Below are 19,300 nucleotides of genomic sequence, written 5' to 3'. Positions count from 1 at the left end.
GAAGGAAAGGCCATGTCGCAGCTTCTTGTTTAGCATTGGTGACAAGTCATAACATACGTAGCAGGAGTAACAAACAAAAACAGAGGAGCTAAGGCCTATTTGCATTAAATATTTGTCTGAAAAGCACGTGTCGGACATACACACGAAACAAACAAAAGAAAAACGGTAAGTATGGCGGAAATTGAGCATTCCTACTCATTACCGACTAGCTAGTAAAATACCACCCAAAATGTCCCCCACCCCAAACCTCTCCGTGTACCAGGAGTGATTCGTCATGCAATAATTTGAATAGCTTATACAGACCGCACGCCGATGAGGTGCTTCATAATGCATACACGCATCTCCATAAACAGGATAAAAATGGAGGCCGCATGCTGCGCTGAGGTCAAAAAATTGGCCCCCGGGACTGAGTGATATAATAGCATTACCAGTATTTCTGGTAAAGTACTCGGTGAGGAACATCCCCGCGGTCTCAGCAGAGGCCGCGGCGGCGGAAATGCATTACAGGATGTATGCGGTGTAAAAAGGCTCACGCCGGTCCGCCCGGCTTGATAAATAATGTATTGTAATGTATATTGAAGCTGCGGCGCAAACTGCAACGTTTCCTACCGGCGTACCCTGAGAAGCAGACACTGGTGGTATAATTATGCACATCGCAGAGGCAAGCAGAGGCCATCTGTCAATGTCGGAATCAGTTACCTTATTACCACTGCCTAAAGATATAAAGATAGGAGTGGGAGCCGCTTTCATTAGAGCACACGGGTGGCGTGCTACGTCGTAGACGGCTCCGAACGCTAACCTAATTGCGGATGATGACTGGGAGGAGGGAGGGGGGTGGGTCACTGTACGAAGGCTGGCCTCAGAGTGTGCTGGAGCATGGACACTAAGTTAAGGTGGTCGTTTTCGTTTTCTGTTCAATGTTTGCGAATGATTGCTGAAGGGAAAAAATCGGATTAAACTCAACTGGATATCTGTTTAGTGTAGCGTGTGTCGTCACTAGGATTTTGGTTGTGTTGAGTAGAGGTGTGCATGAATCAGCATTTCATTAAACGAATAGCGAACACAGATTTTGGATACAAGTCTGAGTTCTAGTGTTGAATGCTTTCAGCATGTCTCACAAGTCGTTCACCACAATAAAAATGACAGGGAGTAAAGGAGTCGCAATGTACATCGTGATCGGATGAGCTAACAGTGAGTTAGATTTTTTTGGTATTTGTTCTTCTACTGTTGCACGGGAAAAAAAAATTCCACGCCGTGACAGCCGGTCATTGGCCCAGAGCGAGAAGGCTGCCTGGCCGCCGAGGCAAACAAGCCTGCGCTTCGCTAGCAAGGGGAGGCAAAGAGCTCTCACAACAATGGCAAAGTTTGGGGTATTTTTAACGTATGATAATTTCTTTTGGTGATTCTATTGTCGACCTTGGTTTCCCATTTTTCGTTTACGGCCAAGAATTGTCATTTTGGGCCGTCCCTAACCGTGATTTACGTGAAGTGTTATGGTTGTCCAGAGAATAGCCATAAGCACACATATGCTATATATATACAGTATATTTTTTTTTGGGGGGGGGGGGTTGTGTCGGGTCTCTCACACTTTAAAAATCGATTAGGCTTTTAAAAATTGCTATTTGTGTACTCAGACTGAAAAAAAAATCAACAGTAAGTTTCCCACCTGATAAAAGTTACGTGTCATAAAACTAGCATATATTCCACACCTTGGCGTTAGCGTCTTTTCGCCGACCCATCACATGTCAGATCTGCAAATCTCCAATGGCAAACATTTTCCTCTAACCTGACTCCCACTCTTCTTCTTATACAAACGCCCGCATTGTTCTCTCCCTACCTATGTATCTTTGGGACCCCACCCGCCCCCCGCCTTGTCTGTGCGTCTTGCCGTTTCCAGGCTGAGATACGTAGGCCTATAGCCTCAGGGTGAATCACTCCTCGGGATACGCCAGGTACGAGTTGCATGTCATCCTGAGACGGCGCAGACGGAAAGAAAGGTGGCGAAAGGCTAGCTCTTCACTTTGCACACCGTCTGTGACCGCCCACTCACCCTGGCGAGTGCGCGCTCTTAATCATGACATTATGGAGTGCCGCTCTGAGAGGGATTCACGGGGGCGACTCGAGATTATTTTGGCTTAGGACCTTAGATCACGTCGCCTCATTAAAAACAGTTAAACAGAGACATTGAAAACGCCGGATCACATCTCGGAGGCAGGCCGTCACTCCTCCACGTGATCCTCCGCCGTGATCCCTCCTCGCGCCTTTCCTCGGGTTGGGAGGCTTTGCTCACAAGTCTCACGCACAAACGCACCCTGAGGTTCAACTCGAAAGTCATCAGAATCGAAGGAAAGCCATGCGGGGTTTGATTGAAGGATAAAGCACATACAAGGGGGACCAAAACAGAAGGCAGACATTGTTTTTTCATTAGGGGGGAACGGATGGGAGAGGGGAGAGGGTGGGCTCAAAGGCAATACACGAACGTGAGGCAACGTCTTACCAGAAAGGCGATGAGGCTCCGTTGGGTGCTCTCCCATTGAAAACAGCTTTTAATGTACCGCAATGTGTACAGAACCGCTGTGCTGATTTTCCGAACCCGATAGATATTGTGAGCAAGAACCTAAATGGGGAACAATTGCAACCAAATAGCGGTTGGGATCACTGGAAATAGGAGACATGATGTTTTTATTGTTTGTTTTGTCTTTGTGTTCATGACTGAAATGAGGCTTGATCACTGAAAAAAAATGTCAGGACTTTTTTCTCCATGTATGGACAGGGAGGGGGGGGACTTCAAATGTGTGTGTCAAACTTTTTGGCCAGCCCTTCTTTATCATAATAGACGACTGCGGTGATACCTTTTTGGAGAACTTTACATTTTCCTCAGTGAATTTTTCTTCCTTTGGTTGGAAACTTCTAACACCAGCTCGAACCTAGCAGGAGTCAGAAGGAAAAAATTCTTTTCAGATCTCAAACTGTATGGTGCATCTTTTAAAATGATTTTCCGCTTACTTGATTATATATAACCTCTAAGACAAGTGTGATGGTTCCTTTGGCCGGGCCACTCAAGTCCTCCTTCTTTAAGTAGAGACAAATCTGCTGCTCGTTTTGAACCTTTGAACACAGTCAGACAATATTGCGTAAAATCGACTTTTGAATTGCGTGTACACAAAAAACAGGAGCCGCAAGTGAATTGATGATTATTGTGGCTCGGTGATGAAGTGCTGCCACCATGAGTGAAAATACAACCCATGCTTTTACGCTCTTTATGGCGTTCAAGCAAATATTGCACTGGTACGCCAAGTTAAACAGTTGACCAATTTATTATATACTGTATATATATGTATTTTTTTTTAAAGGTGGAGAAAAAAAATGCGCAGCAGCGTTCCTTTTTACAACGTCAACGGGCAGAACAGAAACGCCGTGGCCTACACGCCCGACAAACTTACAGTCAGTAATGGAATAGCCACTTTGCCCAAAAAGCCTGGTGCTTTGTCTCCATTTTCATCCAGGATGGTCAGCTCCACCACATCATGAATGTCCTTAACAGGGCTGCGGCATGACAGCGGCAGACATGCTGTAATATAAACCATGAAAGGTGGGAGGAAGGGGTGGGGTTGGGGGGGCATTGGCCTTCTTACAATGTGATTGCTTTGTTCCACTCTGGATTGACGCTCCTGTAGATGGTGTGAGTTTGAAGTTTGCCATTTCCGAGCGCAATCACACAATAGGGGTTGCTTTTCCCTGCAAATGGCAATGCGGCGTTCATAACTGACATCAAATCGTTGTTGAAAAGTGCCGCGGCGAATGGTTACCATTGATGTCCGTGGCGGGAAGTTCATTTGCTTTTAAAACCTTGACTTGGAGGAAACCGATTTCTCCAGTGGATTTATACGAGTTACGAAGGCTCTGCAGGAAAAAAAAAAGGGAAAACAAAAAGAAAAGACACTCAATTAGCAAATGTAATGAGAAATCCTTCACCGCAGCTTTTGGTATACAGTGATCCCTCGCTATTTCGCGTTCATCACGGCTTCAGTGCATCGCGGATTTTTTTCAAACATATTCATAATTAACCTGTGTATGTTTATTGGTCGCTACTTCGCGGATTTTTGTTTATCGCGGGTGGTTTTGGTCCCCATTAACCCCGATAAACGAGTGATTACTGTAACAACAAAAATTTGAAGGAAGAAGTTTGTGTTTGGCTATTTATGAGTGTATTAAAGTCATTAGTCATGTTATTAACGTTTTGTGCACAGCGCTTTGTTCCAACTGCGACTGTTGAGAAAGCGCCATACAAGCAAAGTTGAGTTGAACGTATCATGGGTCAATTTCTTCATCCCACTTGAGACGAGGCAGACCACCTCTGTTTTTATGGGCGCTCGCTTTTTTTTTCTCTTTGTGCCGCAATTTACTAAAATAGCGGCCGGGTTGTCATAGTAACAAAGGTCGTACGTGGTTTTGGCCCAGCAATCGAGTGGAGGTGAGCCTTCCTTCCGAAATGTGCATGTGAGCATGGCGTTATGAATTTTGCTGAACAAAGACAGAACCGTGGGGCTAATTTGCATAATACCCATCCATCCAATTTCCGACCCGCTTATCCTATCGCGGGGCACGGGTGTGGGGGGGGGGGGGGGTGCTGAAGCCTATCCCAGCTGTCTTCGGGCAGTAGGCGGGGGGCACCCTGAACCGGTTGCCCGCCAAGCCAAATATCATCCGCACTCACACTCACACCTAGGGACAATTTAGAGCAGGGGTGTCCAAACTTTTTGCCAAGGGGGCCAGATTTTATGTGGTAAAATGTCGGGGAGCCGACCTTGGCTGACATTCTTTACATTGAACAACAATATTGTTCAACAAATTTTAGTAAGCCAGTCTGTTTCACATTTCCATTTTTATTTTTATTTCAACAATCTTAAGAATTTCTTTTGGTTCATTTGAAACAGGAATTTGAAATATGACATATCAGTCAATATAAACACGGAGTGATGTCTTGTTAACTCGTGAGTGATGCCCTCTAGTGTTTAAATGCTATTACTCATTTAGTGAATGCTATTACTCATTTAGCCACTAGAGGGAAGCAGTACTCTATGAAACATCACTCACCAGTCTACGAGACCTCAGTCAATGCAACACGTGTTCCATTGCGCCCAACCTGCAGGCCAGACGGCACTGATTTTATGACGGGGGCCGAGGGCCGGATGAAATTCGACCGCGGGCCGGATTTGGCCCGCGGGCCGGACTTTGGACATGCCTGATTTAGAGTGTTCAATCAGCCTGCCCGTCTTTGGAATGTGGGAGGAAACCTGAGTACCCGGAGAAAACCCACGCAGGCCCGAGGAGAACATGCTTGCATAACACCATCCCAATCAAAAATTGTCCACAGAAGCTTTTTCAAGCGTATTTTCCACTGCTTAACAATATTATGCTAATGAATGAAAGTTGTGGGCATTTTGATAAAGCCAACGCGCACGATTTCTGACATATCAAATGCTCCGCACTTTTTCAAATGTCTTTGTTTTGTGCAAAAGCTAAGACTTACAAATTTCTCCACCGTAGAGTCTCTCTCATCCGGCTTCTCCAAAGGAGCGTTCTCGATGTCGGAGACCGAGACTCCCCAGCAGGGTAGCAGGGTCACCAAAAAGACCAACCTGCCCTTTCCTGGATCCAGCATTTGAGTGTAGAGCTGCCTCTCATTAAACACAAGGTTGGATAGGTCAACCTCAAACCTACGACACGCAAAAAAAGGGGAAAATGGTTTCAACCGGGAAGGTAAAGGGGCTGCGCGCAGGTGAGCTAACATTACCCAGTAGGAAGTACTCACATTCCCCACGATTCCTCACCCTTCCTGCCTCTCTTTAAATGCACCTGCACCTGCAGAGGTTCCTGGTGATCTGCAAACTGATTGAAGTCAAACCGCTCTCTCCACTGGGGATTGGCTTGAATGCAGAGGTTCTGGGAGACAAGAAAGGCAGGCTCATCTCGTACATGCAGACATTTACATTTACGGCGTTATCAAATCGAACGGCGTCTGCGTGACAGGTGGATTAAGTCACCGTGCAGGACAACCGGCTGAGAAAACCGAGGTGCTCGCGCGTCGGCGTTGGCGTGCACCCGCACACTCCGGTAGCCACGCTGGGATTGTAAACACTGACAGCTCCCAATTAGAATGGGCTTTGTTCGACAAACAAACAAGCAAGTGGAGAGGGACGGCTGAGAGGTTTTTACAAAGAAATGACACGACAGCGGCGACACGCCGACGACTCGCCGGGTTGGGGAGGGTGGGAGGAAAAACAAGTCCAGGTAGATGAACGGAGGCGTGCTGCGTATGCAAATGAGAGAGGCAACGGAGCCCGGCAGCACTGAGTGAGTGGCAGCCCCGGCCCGCTCTAATGAGCTGCCTTTGCCGCGGCCCAGTGAGCCAAGGTGGAGGTGAGTCACAGACGAGTACCCGCTGCGGCGAAGGAATCTCTCCTCCCCTCACCCCCCCTCCCGCAAAAGATAAAACAAAGTAAAAAGAGCGTGTCACGAAAAAGACAGGAGCGTGTGAGAAACCAGGGAGGGTTTTTTTTTTTTGGAAAGTCTAACCTTGCTCTTGTATTTCTGATCGCCCAGACGAAAGCGGACATAGATGTCGCCCTGTCCACACTGCGGCAGATCTTGGCCCTCCACCAGGGTGATGGCCAGAGCCCCCGTCCACAAGCGGCTCTTGGACTGACTCCTCTGCATCTCAGCCGGGCTCTGGTACTGAATCGCCTTCTGTGCAACGCAGATGTTGTGTTATTACCATGGTGCAGAGGTGAGAAGATGGCATTTTTTCAAGGGATCAGACTTGAGTAGCCATTTACTGCCGACATTATTTACTTCATTTAAAAGCAGATATTTGAGATGTTGAGTGCGGCCTTATTTAAGACAATTGTTTGGGGTTGTCAGCTACAAATCTAGCTCATGTCAAATGCATCATGTTGTGCCAACCTAAAAAAAAAAACCACAAGCTGCAGTGCAAAAATTCTTCATCTAATTTGAACGAAAAAAACAAACAGGTATTGTATATCTTTCCAGTCGTTAACATTCGGTAATGTTGTATATTCAATTACGTTGTTTTGTTGGTGCAGCACTTGTAACCATTTTAGTGCTGATTAGCCCGTGTCAAGCTTTTTTTTTCCTTTTAAATACAAGCACTAGTACTACGGGCAGTAAAAGTATATTTTTCATTCTCTACTTTTTTTACTTTTAAGTAAAGGAATTGAGTCACTATCCAGTATGTAGAGGGTCTACTTTTGCAACCTCTGGTTATAACCTTGGTTTCTGTTGTGTCTCAGCGAATTTTGCACAACAGGACAGACATTAAAATAAACAAATCAATCAATCAGTCAATCAAAGCAATAAAAAGATTGGAATAAAGACACAAACGGCATAGGAAAAGACACACGTGCGCAGTCAACACACACGATTCACAAATGCACCTTTTTTCCTGCGGGGACTATTTTCAGCTATTCACTGAAAATCTCAACCGTTGGCTCCTTTTGCGCTATCTGAAACGACCTAAGATGTCACGATATTCTGCCATAACCCTTGCTAATAAGAATGTACAGACCGCTGTCAAGGGAATCTGTAGAGGCGAAACATTCCGAACGTTCCAAGGTCTTTGCGTGAGAGACACGAGCAAGGTTTAGCCTGTGTTGTTGAAGGAAATTACAGAGAGTCTTTGCCATGTGCATGGACAACACTTTCAGCACGTTTATTTTTTTTCAAGCTCAAATCGTTTGTAAGCCATTTATTTTTACGGGTCGTGTTGCCGGATGAGTTTTAAATTATATTCGGATGTTTGGGGTGCTTGTGGATCCCCTGTATGCCATTTACACTGCGAATATGGCTAAATAAGTAAATAATGTACACTGTGTGACAGAATATGTTGTTGTGTGCAGCAATTTGTTTGATACAATTATACGGTCGTTAAGACTGTTAAAACATTGGGGCGCATTCAAGTGTTTCACGATAACGACAGCTTGACGTTGCATCACAACTAGGAGGGTCCCGGAAGGAACCGATACTCCACCTTTAAGGTTCGACTGTACGTGCAAACCGCTCGCCCTCCCCTACCGCATACATGTTGCCGCCTCATCCCGACACCTCCTCATGTTTCTCCGAGCGTTTTAAAAGTAAGACAAGGGTTTACACTTTGCAACACATCTCTGCTGGAGGACATTAGCACATCTCTTTTCTGTCAGGCAAGGCTGGCAAAAAAAGAGGGCGAGCGAGAGGGAGAGAGAGAGAGGAAAGAGAGCAGGACGACAGCGAGAAGCCAGATGTCCCGGGCTGTGACAGTCCCACTCATCACTGGCTTCCAGGCTGAGTGTTGAGAGTCAGGACACTTGGCACGCCGCACCGGAGACAGCAGGCGGCAGTGAGTAATGATGCACAGCGAGCACGCACACGGCTCTCTCATCAGCATATTATGCAAAAAATGCAGCATGTATGGCCCGCATTACAGCGCGTTCGTATGTGGGTACATCCTTGAGATTCATATACTCAACAGTCACAACATTAGGTACACATGATGAGATCCAGGCGTGTAAATTTTGCTCTCATAAAGGTAATAATGCTTCATTTTGAGAAATGTTACTTACGTTAATATTCATGATTGTGATTTAGCCGTAGTGTAGTTACTTCACAGTCATGCAGATTAACGATCATATTATTTTTAGTGTTCTTTAATAATCCTGAATGTTACACCGATTTACGGGATCTCACAAAAAAATGTCAATTTACAGTCATCTCAAAATAACTCAATACGCAGCCATTAATGTCTTAATGACTCGCAAAAAATGTGCATAGACCCCAAAGTGAGACACGTGCACAGACAGACGCACAGCAAGTTTATCTACACGGGAATCTGCCACGCATTGACTACGATGTCTGAGAGAGGTGGTGTGGTGGACAGATGTGCACGTTGACATTAAGTATAATATAATTTCAAATTCGACTTACAACAGTTACCCGAAAACAAATATATACAGTATATTTTTTAAATGCTGCAAAAACTCTCTCCAACAACCCAGGCTAAACCTCGCTCCTGTTCGACATACTGCCCAAAGCTTATCTCCAAGTCAAGATGGAGCACTTGGAAATACTTCCAACTGTACTTCTTCCCTATTAAAACAGGGCATTATTTAGCATTATCTCCTGGGCATCAACGAATAATGGAGGATACGTTGCCCCTACTACCCAGAATGCAAATAGATGAAGTTGTGTAGAGTAGACTTTGAATATGTGACTAGAGAACACACAGAAGACAGAACTGGCACCTCAAAATGGGTGTTCAGTGAGGCTTGAACAACGGGACGTAAAGCGTTTGTAATTCTTGATCCTTTGGGAATGTTCATGAAAGAATGTTCCAGATGTGTGTGTGTGTGTGTGTGTGTTTTTTTAAGACGTTCAGGGTTTCCAATCGAGGAAAAATCACGATACGTCTCCTTTAACAAGACATATGTTCCCATGCTTTGCCTTGGTCAACATGTCGGAAATGGAGGACAAGCTTGGCAAACGGACTCTTCCCGCCGGGCACCGCGCAGGGCCTTAAGACAGAGGGGCCTTGATACGTTTCCCTGTTAGAGTTCCCGCGAGGCTACTCAGTGATAGCGCCGCGCTGTAAAAACACAAACAGCAGAGAGGTTGCGCCAGGCCGCCACTAATTAAAGAGGAGGACCATCATCCCGCTCAAACCTCTTTGATTGTCCGGCTTCCCGGGCTGGAGACAAACAACTCCGCCGCCGCCCGCTCCAGCCCCTCCCGCCTCGCTACGGAGGTCACAACCTGCTTTGCCACCCAATCCGGAGGGGATCAAAGCTCATCTCGGGGACCTGAATTAACACGGAACACCGCAGGCGAGGCCCTATAAATATCAGCCCTCTTCAAAAGGAGAAAGAACAGAGGGAGTGGAGCGGCGATAGAAAACAGGCCTCAGCCAAGTCGTCCCAAGTGTTTATCTTGGCCAGGTTTCTATCTCAGCGGCCAATAAAACAATTCCACTTAGCCGTAAGTGGCCCCCGAAGAGAATCTATTCCTGGTCCTAAAAAGGGCCGCACGATGGCTTCCATATGGCGAGGCGGCACGGGGACAGGCGCAACGAGCTCGGAGCCGCGTCCATTTGGCCTCCGCCTCGCCACTGTCCGTCCACAGCTGCGATATTACTCGCTAACATCTGGGTTATTGCCCACTTTGCCTGGGAATTATCAGCCGCGCCGATCTTAGGCATGTCGCTCTGGCAGTGTGCCGCCTTTGCCGCCAGAGCCTCCCCACACGTTTGGAAATGGAGATTTTACTCCCGTCTCCCGTGATGGCAACACACACACACACACACACACACACACACACACACACACACACACACGCACACACACACACACACACACACGCACACACACACACGGAGAGGGAAAAAGCACGTTTGCAAAGACAGGAGGGGGCGTGGAGCTGTAAAAGCTGGCGATTCAGCACTTCCAGGATAGGTGTTAAAACGCCGTAAAGATATTGTCAAAAATGATATGAGGGAGGTGGGGACAGTGGGGGTGCTGGCATTGTTACATTGTCAAATTAGCACGATGACTTAGGCGGCGGAAAACCGCGCAGAGTCCCATCGCACATTTTCCATCTCCCTTTGAGTACCTTTAACCATCTGCAGTGAATGAAAATGGCTTCATTCCTTTGTCATCTCATTTCAAATCGAGATTGTCTGCTGGACCATCAAGAGACAGAACAGCGGCAGCTGGAGTGACTGCATAGGTGTGAATATAAACCCACTCGATGCAGCGCTCGTCTGTCCCAAACAGCCGCGCAACCATTTCACAGCGAATCTAATTATGGCGGCGCTATACTGAAAGCCACGGAGAGAAGACGCAACTTTGTTTACTACCAACCGCAATTACCGACCCTGTAATATTCACCTAAGAGTCCCTTGCAGGACAACGCAGAGTCAATTTTATTATTTTGGTTTGGATCAGACATATTGTGCTTCTTCTGCTGATAAATGAGAGGCATAGCAAATATTAAAGCATACTGTGAAACCAGCGCAGTGGTGTTGAAACCAAGGTTAGAACGCAGTCCAGCCACCCCTTTTCTTTTTTTCTTTTTTTTTTTTGGTTGCACCGTAGCACAGTGATCTACTGCCCCCTAGTGGCTTTTCTTTCATCAATAAAACCCCACCAAGTTGAGTCCATATGTTGTAAATCTTACCTTAGTCTTTTTGGCTGGCCACCTCTGTACAAAGAAAATACGGACAAGAGTCAACACGACACAGTTCTCCGTGCTCGGCGTAAAGTTTCAACCCACAAATACTCACCCAGTTTCGTTTGATGGTGGCGTCCCGAAACATAAGGCACACGTCCACCGAGATGACTCCCATGTCGTCTTCTTTGCTTTTCGGATCAGTGAGGGGCAAATCCAATTCATAAGTCCTACAGAGAAAGGTGATATTTGATTTCATATCTCCTTAACCTACTTTATTTACATATTTATTTCCTGAGATGGTCAATTGCGAGATTTTGTTGGCTGTAAACGGTAATGAGCTAACTTGTTTACAGTACAATATAAAAATAAAACGTCCCCGGATGTAGTGCGTAGACGTGTGACTTTTTAAATTACATCACATAATCTACATTTATTAAACTGCACCCATATGTCCTCATATTCCTCCTCACCCGTATTTTAAAACAGCCAAGCCACCATAGCAGATAGCAAGTGGTGGTTGCGAACAGGAATGGCTGATGTCCGTAGTGCCAACGCCGCCCATTAACATTGATGCGGGGGGGAGTTATGAAATACGTTTTACTGTCAAACACATTTTATTGCCTGCACCTGTCTTATATTGTTTTCATAATCCACGACACAGATGTAAAGGGACCGCCACTCACTTGTAAAGTTCGAAATTCCTCAGTGGAATGGTGCTCGAACCCATGAAGTCATCAGTCGTTAGATTTTTATCATAGACCTGCAACGAGTCGATAAAGTGTTCATTTGAGAGCGTTTTGCCCGTGTGAAATCATGTATTTCCATTCCAATCGAAAGGTTTGAGGACAACTACTCCTACCCGGACATCCACAACTTGCTCTCTGTCCCGCAGGGGATAGGAGAAGAACTCATTCCACCTGGGATTCAAGTTCTTATAAACCACTTTGCTCTTGTAGAACTGCTTTCCTTCCAATTTGAACTTCACGTACGGGTCGCTCGTACCTTCGAAGCACAATGGGTACATATTAGCATAATGTATGGCATCGTGAAGGTCGTCGAATTGTCTTATATAAGAACACACACATGCACTGATTCCAGAGGAGGAGGACATGAAGAAGGAGGAGGGTGGGGGGCGGACGGGAGGTGTACCACACACACTGCCGTGTAGCCGTTTAATAGTGAAAGAGCCGAAACACTCGCCAGCATGAGATGAGCGGAACGCGAAAATCTCGAAGCAACCAGTGTTAATCTCCCAGGCCTGTTAATAAAGTCTGGGCCGAGGGTATGAGACGTCTTTGTTTCTGCGATTGCAAAAAAAAAAAAAAAAAATGAAAGCCATTTCCATGCCTTCATTTGTGTAGGGGTGGGGGATAAAGGGGTGCCGGAGAGAGCCTGCAGGGATGCTTGAATCACATGACAAAGGCCCTGTGGGGATGGGCTGTCAGGCCTGTCAGCTCCCTACTCCAAATGAACATCTCGCAAAAGGCAGGCAGGACCCACAGCAGCTCCACCCTGCCAGCCTGTGACAGGGAAACCTCCAGGCAACTTGACAGGAGGAGAATGTGGCAGCTCGCGAGGAGAAAAGCTTTGGCACAAGTGAGGCCGGCGACGATGGAAATTAATGGTGGGGGAGGGGGGCGGGTTTGCAGTGGGGGCAAAACCCAAAGAGCACGTGAGGGGGCTGGTGGCGTGGGTCCTTTTCAGAATATGTAATGACAATGTACGCCCTTGGTGAGCCTTTGGCACACCGCTGATTGTTGGGCAAACAGGGGCAAGGCACGGAACGTGTGTGGCTTGCATCATCACGCTGCCATCTTGTCAGCGAAAAGGGCACCACAGCGTGTAACTCTCATACAGTGAATTCCAGACCCACCCGCAATTGGTAAAAAAAATGATGTGCAAAGACGAGGCTACTTGTATTTTATATATATATATATATATATATATATATATATATATATATATTATATATGTCCCACACACACACACACCTCAACCAATGCTGGTAAAAATTCGCCATAAAAAAAAAAAAGAAAACGAAATCTATAAAAATATTCACAATTTTTTTCATGGAAAACGAGGGGAAGAAGGTGGGAAAAATCTCAGGAATGAAATGGAAAATCATCCTGAGCCGCCCCAAAAATAGAATTCGCAAATACGCGGGTGCCAAACTGCGACGATGCAGCGGTTCACTGTGGTTTTGAGTTGTGATTTCATCCGTCACCAGCAGATCTTAGTCTTAGTAGTGCTCGTATTGGGTCTTACATTGCATCTTATTATGTGAATCGGCCAAATAAATTCCTGCGGATTGGGAATGATATGCAGGACAAACGTGGAAATACGATAATAGTGAATTTTGAGAGAGATGATTTTTGTGAGAAAAAATAGATACTTTTTGCACTTAACTCATTCACTCCCAAAGACGTTTTTAAACGTCTTTTCAGACTTAGGCCAGAATTGGCTGGTACTGAATGAGTTAATATCGGTTTCTTGTTGAGCAGTTTTGTGCTGTCATTGAATGGTCATTTTTCGGCAAAATAGCTCTTTGCACTGGGAAAAAATATATATGTGGTTATTTGTTATTTACTTCAAACCTTTTGTTGTTGGCTTTAGACAGTGAATCTTTTGTAGATGCATTGAAAAATGTTTTATCAAAATTGGAATCTTGAAAGTAATAAGAGCACATATTTTGCTCATTTACACATTTTTTTGTCCATATTATTTAATATTGTATTTTTGTCTTGCATCTGGTTGGGAAGAGAGTGTAGCACCGGCGAAAAAGTTCTGGCCGCCTCCAAGTGAGACAAGCATGCCAGTTTTCGGATAGATGGAAATTATATTAAATACCACCGGTGGTCACTGCTTTCCCAATTTCAATTTTGCTGGAGTGATGGCGCTCCGGATGAGGTCAACAGGCTCACCAGGAAGTATTATTCCAATTTGTACGGGTGCCTCCTGTGATTCATTTAAAATTGCAAAATAACTTTGTGGAGGCTTTGCTTCTGCACAAAAGTGTGAGTGTACGATTCATTTCAGACAGTTAATTGCCAGTGAGTGTGATGGAGTTTCAATATCCCGATGAACGGATTCCTTCATCGCATTCTTTGCGCTCTCGTACTGGTCTGACAGCATACTTCTCACACGACCGTAATCCTTGACAGAAGACGATATCCTCGCAAGCAAACGCGTTCGCAAATTTTGGCAAGGGTCCAACTGGCCCACACGAAAACATCGAAACTAAAAGTATGGTGACAGGAGTTGAGCAATCAAGATCAAGTTTGGACAGGTTGTGAATCCGGAACATGTTTTGGGTATTGTTTGCCTACCGCGTCTGTCTCGGATGACCAGGTTTTGGCCACGTTTCAAGCTGATGCAAAGCAGGTATTTCTGGAGCGGGGCCGGGAATTGGGCGTCCAACCCTGATGATGAAAACTGCCCCGAGGGACACTATTCACATTTAAATTGATCATTGCAAGTGATTGGACAACTCCATTATGGCAAAGAAGTCAGGTGGGCACTCACTGAGTTTTCCAGGGGGTCGGGAAGCATTTCTTCAAAGAATTCACATGGTTCACTGGACATCTGCATTCAGAAAAAGTCCATTTGATTCCAGGGAATATAAACATCTCGCACGTTGATGAGGTGAATGCAAAGTGAGACGATTGATGTTTTCCGAACGCAAGGACTTCAGTCCTCGAAACTCTGCGCCGCTTTATGGGACTCGCCCGTCGGCCCGCAGTCGTTGTTGTAATTACAGCGGTATCGACATACGTTTTGAAGCGCGTAATCAACTAGATCGCGTCATGTGTTGTCACGCGGCACAAGAAGGCATGTTCAGTGAGTGCCCTGCATGAAAGGGTTGAGGCTGTCGCTGCATTTGCGTCGGCAGATATCTCATTCATAGTTCCACATTTGGAAGAGGCCAAATTCCGATCTTGGTAGAGCTTGTCTTAGTTTCAACAACACGACCAAATCCCGGGTGGTCGCTTAACTTGACAGGACAAGAAGCCTCGTTCTATGAGATTGCACCAACACAACAGTATATACCGCCGATGAATAAACTGGGATTAGGTGTTATGAAAGCACAAAAGAAAACATTAGCATGCAAAAGACACCGCTGAACATGTGCACCTCGGAGCCTGCATATGTGCAACAAGTGTACCAACTCGCCAATGGGTGACATAGCGGCAAAATATTGTGAATAATTTTTTAAAACCCTTGCAAGACTCTTTGGCGTAGACTTTGTGGCGTAGTTTTGTGAATCAACTACTTCATTTGAGGAGCAACTGGTTTTATTTTAAACAATTAAAAATATGGCAATATAAAGCATGTTGTTTGTTTTTTTTAGTCAACAGTTTTGATCTCTTCAATTCACATTGTATACAGCAACAACTGTTATTTTCTTGTCTAGAAGCAAAGCAAAATTGATTATTATTATTATTGTCATTTTTTACATTTTTTTTTAAAGCTCTGCTCAAGTGATTTTTTTTTTCATTTATATTGCAGACACCAAAGTCAAAGTCCAGGACTCTATTGTGAAAACAAACTACCAGTAATAAAATTACTGATACATTTTAAATATTTCATTTAATATTGATATACGTTTAAGATTACAGGCCATTTACCAGCAATCCTTGAGTACTATGAAAAGTGCTTTCAAATAAAATGTTTCATTAGCCTTCTCTGTCGCCGCCCCCACCCTCTGGAACGCTCTACCACAACACATCCGCAACTGTACTGACCTCCAATCCTTCAAATCATCCCTAAAAACTCACCTGTTCCGCTATGCTTTTAATACCTTTTAATCTCTTTTACCAATTTTTCTTTTGTTCATCCAAAAGTGCTTTTGTAAATTATGTATGCTTGTTTTAAATGCACATTTTTATCCTGTGTTTTTATGCTCTTGTAAAGTGTCTTTGAGTGAGATGAAAAGCGCTTTCAAATAAAATGTATTACTATTATTATTATTATTATTAGTCATTTGCCTGAAATATTGTTGTTCAAAGTATTGAACACGGCTGGAGACGGACGTCTGTGAAAAGTGGACTCCATCACCCAAACACTTAATCAATACTGTGTTGAACGCACTAGTGGTGTCAATCTTAGGTTAGCTTAGCGTGAACGTGGCTTTGTTGTCTTTTCTTCATTATCTCTTTGTGAGGATGATTTTTGCCAGAAATGTAGCTTTCTGGAAACATTTCGCAAGTCCGACTTTGTTTTGATAGTTTCGCTCTCCAATGCGTATTAATGAGGCCGAATTTTGACCGGCAAAATGCAATGTGAAACCGCTGATTTCAAGCCTCGCCCTTATCAACAGCAAATCGAATCACCCTAACCCACCCACGATGGATGTGCCCAGGCGGCATATGAAGTGTGAATGCTCTGATTTTCTACAGCTCGTCAAACTATCTTGGTGTCTGCACTACTCCAAAATTAACTCTTTTCGATATTAGACTAAACTGGGAGGGAAAAAAGGTTGTATGCTTCTCTCGGATTTTGACATTGACACCAGACACAGATTTAGCAAATGTATTTCAGACTGACCTCAATTTCCTCCTGAGTGCCCCCTTCCAGTGAAAAGTCCTCAATGCTGTTCTCGTTTGGGACGGAGGAAAGCGCAACATCCGTGTCCAGTCCCTCCATGTCCGTCAACCACGGCATGGCCAACTGGTCCTCGCCCGACCAACAGTACTCACTGCCACAGTCTCCGCTCCCCAGAGGCTTACCGAGAGAATCCAACGTGGCGGGCGTCTTTTCCCGCTGTTCGGACAGGCCGCCTTTTCCAGACGTCTGCTTGAAATGCGTAGCCTTTGAATGCGCGTTAACGTTAGCTTGTTCTCCCATTGAGTTTGCTCTGTCCAGCACTTCGGAGATCAGCGCTCTGTCGGCTGAGATGTCCTCGGACAGCCAAGATCGTTCGGAGCTCATAGCGGAATTGGGCGTTGGCGAACCGGCTTTGGTAAAGACGAATCGTGGGACTGGACAAGGATCGAAGTTAAACAAAGGCCCTTTCCTCTTGGCTTGCAATTCAACGGGTGTGTTCGCTCTTTTCTCCGTGCTTGGTGTCAGCACATTGTGAACTCCCTCGTTGAGACTTGGCAAGTTAATTGGGGAAGTAGTTCTATTGGAGCCTGCGTCTGCGGGAAACCGAACGCCAATGTGCTTGTCAAATGAAGTCGAGCCATCTGGGATGGAGCCGCTCGCAACAGAGCCGCTCGCAACAGAGCCGCTCGCAACTGAATCGCTATCGCTCAATCCAAAAAACGTAGAATCGGACGTTTTGGGCAAGGCGGTCTTCGGAAGAAGACCTTCGTCCGGCTTCACACTGAGGTCCGGTACAGATATGCTGCGTCTGACGCCGAATTTTTTCTTTTGCTTCTCTGCTGCCTTCCTACCCGGCTTCATCAGATTGACCAGCTTTGTTTTCATGCGGAGGTTGTCCATCAACTTCTTTTTCTTGACCTCCATTTTGAGTGGTTCCTTGGAAATGAAAGAGTCGACATTACCGACTTGAAATGTGTGCAGTCCAAAGACGAGGCAAAGATTTGAATAATGACGACCTAGTGAGAGATAATTGCTACTCTGACTCATAGACTCACATTGTGCGTTAAGCTCGAATGCAACATTCTAACGAATTTGTACGAACCGAGGAAAGCCACTGGAGTCGTATTCTACCCTGAAACAAGGTGAGATTACAACATAAAGCAACCAAAGTCATAACCTAACATAGAATTGTAGTTCAATTAGGAACGGAAACATACTTATGACAATTCTTAATCATTATCTTATAAGGCCAAAGATATTTCCCGACAGTGACAAAGTTCGATGATATACAGTAGCTTCACAAACTTACGCTGCTCGCAGACCAAAGTTGAAGAGCAAGCTACCTGTCCCGTCAAATGCCGTCCCGAAATCCAAGTTGCTTTCGACGAGGCGGCGCGACCATCCGACGCCTTTGATTTAAAAAAGGAGGATGTGCGTCAAAACGTGCCAGTCGGAGCTCAGTCATTGGTGGGAGTGGCCCCACCGGCTGAAACTGGCCATACCTGTCTTGCGAGGTCGAGTTTCAAAACCTGTGAGAAAGCAACTGTTGCAATTCAGGGCCAGCCGTTAATTTTTTTTTTTTAAATACCTCCCCGAGGTGTACGAGGTGGGATGAAATGATTTCATAAATGCTGCCATAAAATCCACGTTGGGAGTGGGGTCAACCGTTGCAATCCGACAGGACATTGCAGAAATACAAATATACCCGCCCTGAATCAAACACGCTAACACGTTTATTCACTGTTCCGACAACGTTTCTGCAAACATTTTAATGTTCTTAACCGTATTAAATTCAAGAAAATATTTTTTTGTTGTGGAGTTAGCCATGTGCTGAGCATCCAGGGCCCTGATACGTTATCTCACAGAGGTGTGTACACCCATCAGATTTTTGTAATTACAATACAATACAATACAATACATGCTGATTTATATAGCGCTTTCACAACAGCGGCAGCTGTAACAAAGCGCTTTACAAAACAGTTAACATCAAGTAAAATAATAAACACAACACATAACAAAACACGGACAGTCGTGCAGTCCGAACCACTTTTCCATCCCACGCTTTGTTGGTTGAAGCAGTTTGAGATGAAAGAGGAGAGAATCAAAGTGTCCTTTAACCAGTGGATCAGAGACGTCATGCTCAAAATGTGCACACGTCGGCTACAAGCTAAGTTTCAAAGTCAACAAGAAGCTGTAGCATCCATTGACGAAAAAAGAGATTGGTTCACTTCTCCTAATTATTTCATGATTTCTTCACACGGGACTACACTGAAGAAACGACTGTACTGATTGCACAACAGTGTCAATCTACAGTCCCACAAATGTATCATAAAATGGTGACTTTCTTACCCTGTTCAAACTCAACATTGAAAAAAAGAAGCATGTTCAATTTTATGAGGGGAGCTATATTTTGTCAACACTGTCACAATATTGAGATCAATGTTGAGTTTGAACAGGGTAAGAAAGTGACCTTTTCGCAAGTGAATTTCAAATCTGCAACTTTGTCGTGAAATTAAAAATGTGCCTTTTAATATGG

At 45.1% G+C, this 19,300-nt stretch overlaps 1 protein-coding gene across 8 annotated transcripts in view; it reads right to left on the bottom strand.

The window, feature by feature from the left end:
• mctp2a (multiple C2 domains, transmembrane 2a) overlaps positions 1-18,230 on the bottom strand; it is a 47,901-nt gene extending 29,671 nt beyond the window's left edge. The window contains exons 1-19 of one of the 8 annotated variants that reach the window (XM_052060471.1): positions 18,074-18,225; positions 17,820-17,896; positions 17,616-17,700; positions 16,765-17,357; positions 14,743-14,802; positions 14,547-14,652; positions 12,080-12,222; positions 11,904-11,980; positions 11,333-11,447; positions 11,227-11,250; positions 6,580-6,750; positions 5,816-5,946; positions 5,534-5,720; positions 3,810-3,903; positions 3,636-3,738; positions 3,444-3,546; positions 3,007-3,108; positions 2,853-2,927; positions 2,498-2,617 (exon numbers count right to left, since the gene is read on the bottom strand). In XM_052060471.1, coding sequence (XP_051916431.1) covers positions 2,498-2,617; positions 2,853-2,927; positions 3,007-3,108; positions 3,444-3,546; positions 3,636-3,738; positions 3,810-3,903; positions 5,534-5,720; positions 5,816-5,946; positions 6,580-6,750; positions 11,227-11,250; positions 11,333-11,447; positions 11,904-11,980; positions 12,080-12,222; positions 14,547-14,652; positions 14,743-14,802; positions 16,765-17,357; positions 17,616-17,700; positions 17,820-17,846 — 2,316 coding nt within the window. In that variant the 5' untranslated portion in view covers positions 17,847-17,896; positions 18,074-18,225. Of the gene's footprint in view, positions 1-2,497; positions 2,618-2,852; positions 2,928-3,006; positions 3,109-3,443; positions 3,547-3,635; positions 3,739-3,809; positions 3,904-5,533; positions 5,721-5,815; positions 5,947-6,579; positions 6,751-11,226; positions 11,251-11,332; positions 11,448-11,903; positions 11,981-12,079; positions 12,223-14,546; positions 14,653-14,742; positions 14,803-16,764; positions 17,720-17,819; positions 17,897-18,073 lie in introns of those variants that run through there. The other 7 variants (XM_052060472.1, XM_052060465.1, XM_052060473.1 and 4 more) reach the window with 7 other exon arrangements.
• Between the last annotated feature and the right edge of the window lie 1,070 nt (positions 18,231-19,300).

Source organism: Hippocampus zosterae, chromosome 3, assembly GCF_025434085.1.
Source record: "Hippocampus zosterae strain Florida chromosome 3, ASM2543408v3, whole genome shotgun sequence".
Classification (NCBI taxonomy): Eukaryota; Metazoa; Chordata; class Actinopteri; order Syngnathiformes; family Syngnathidae; genus Hippocampus; species Hippocampus zosterae.
Note: the sequence above shows the minus strand (reverse complement) of the source record. Positions and strands in the feature narration are given on the sequence as shown.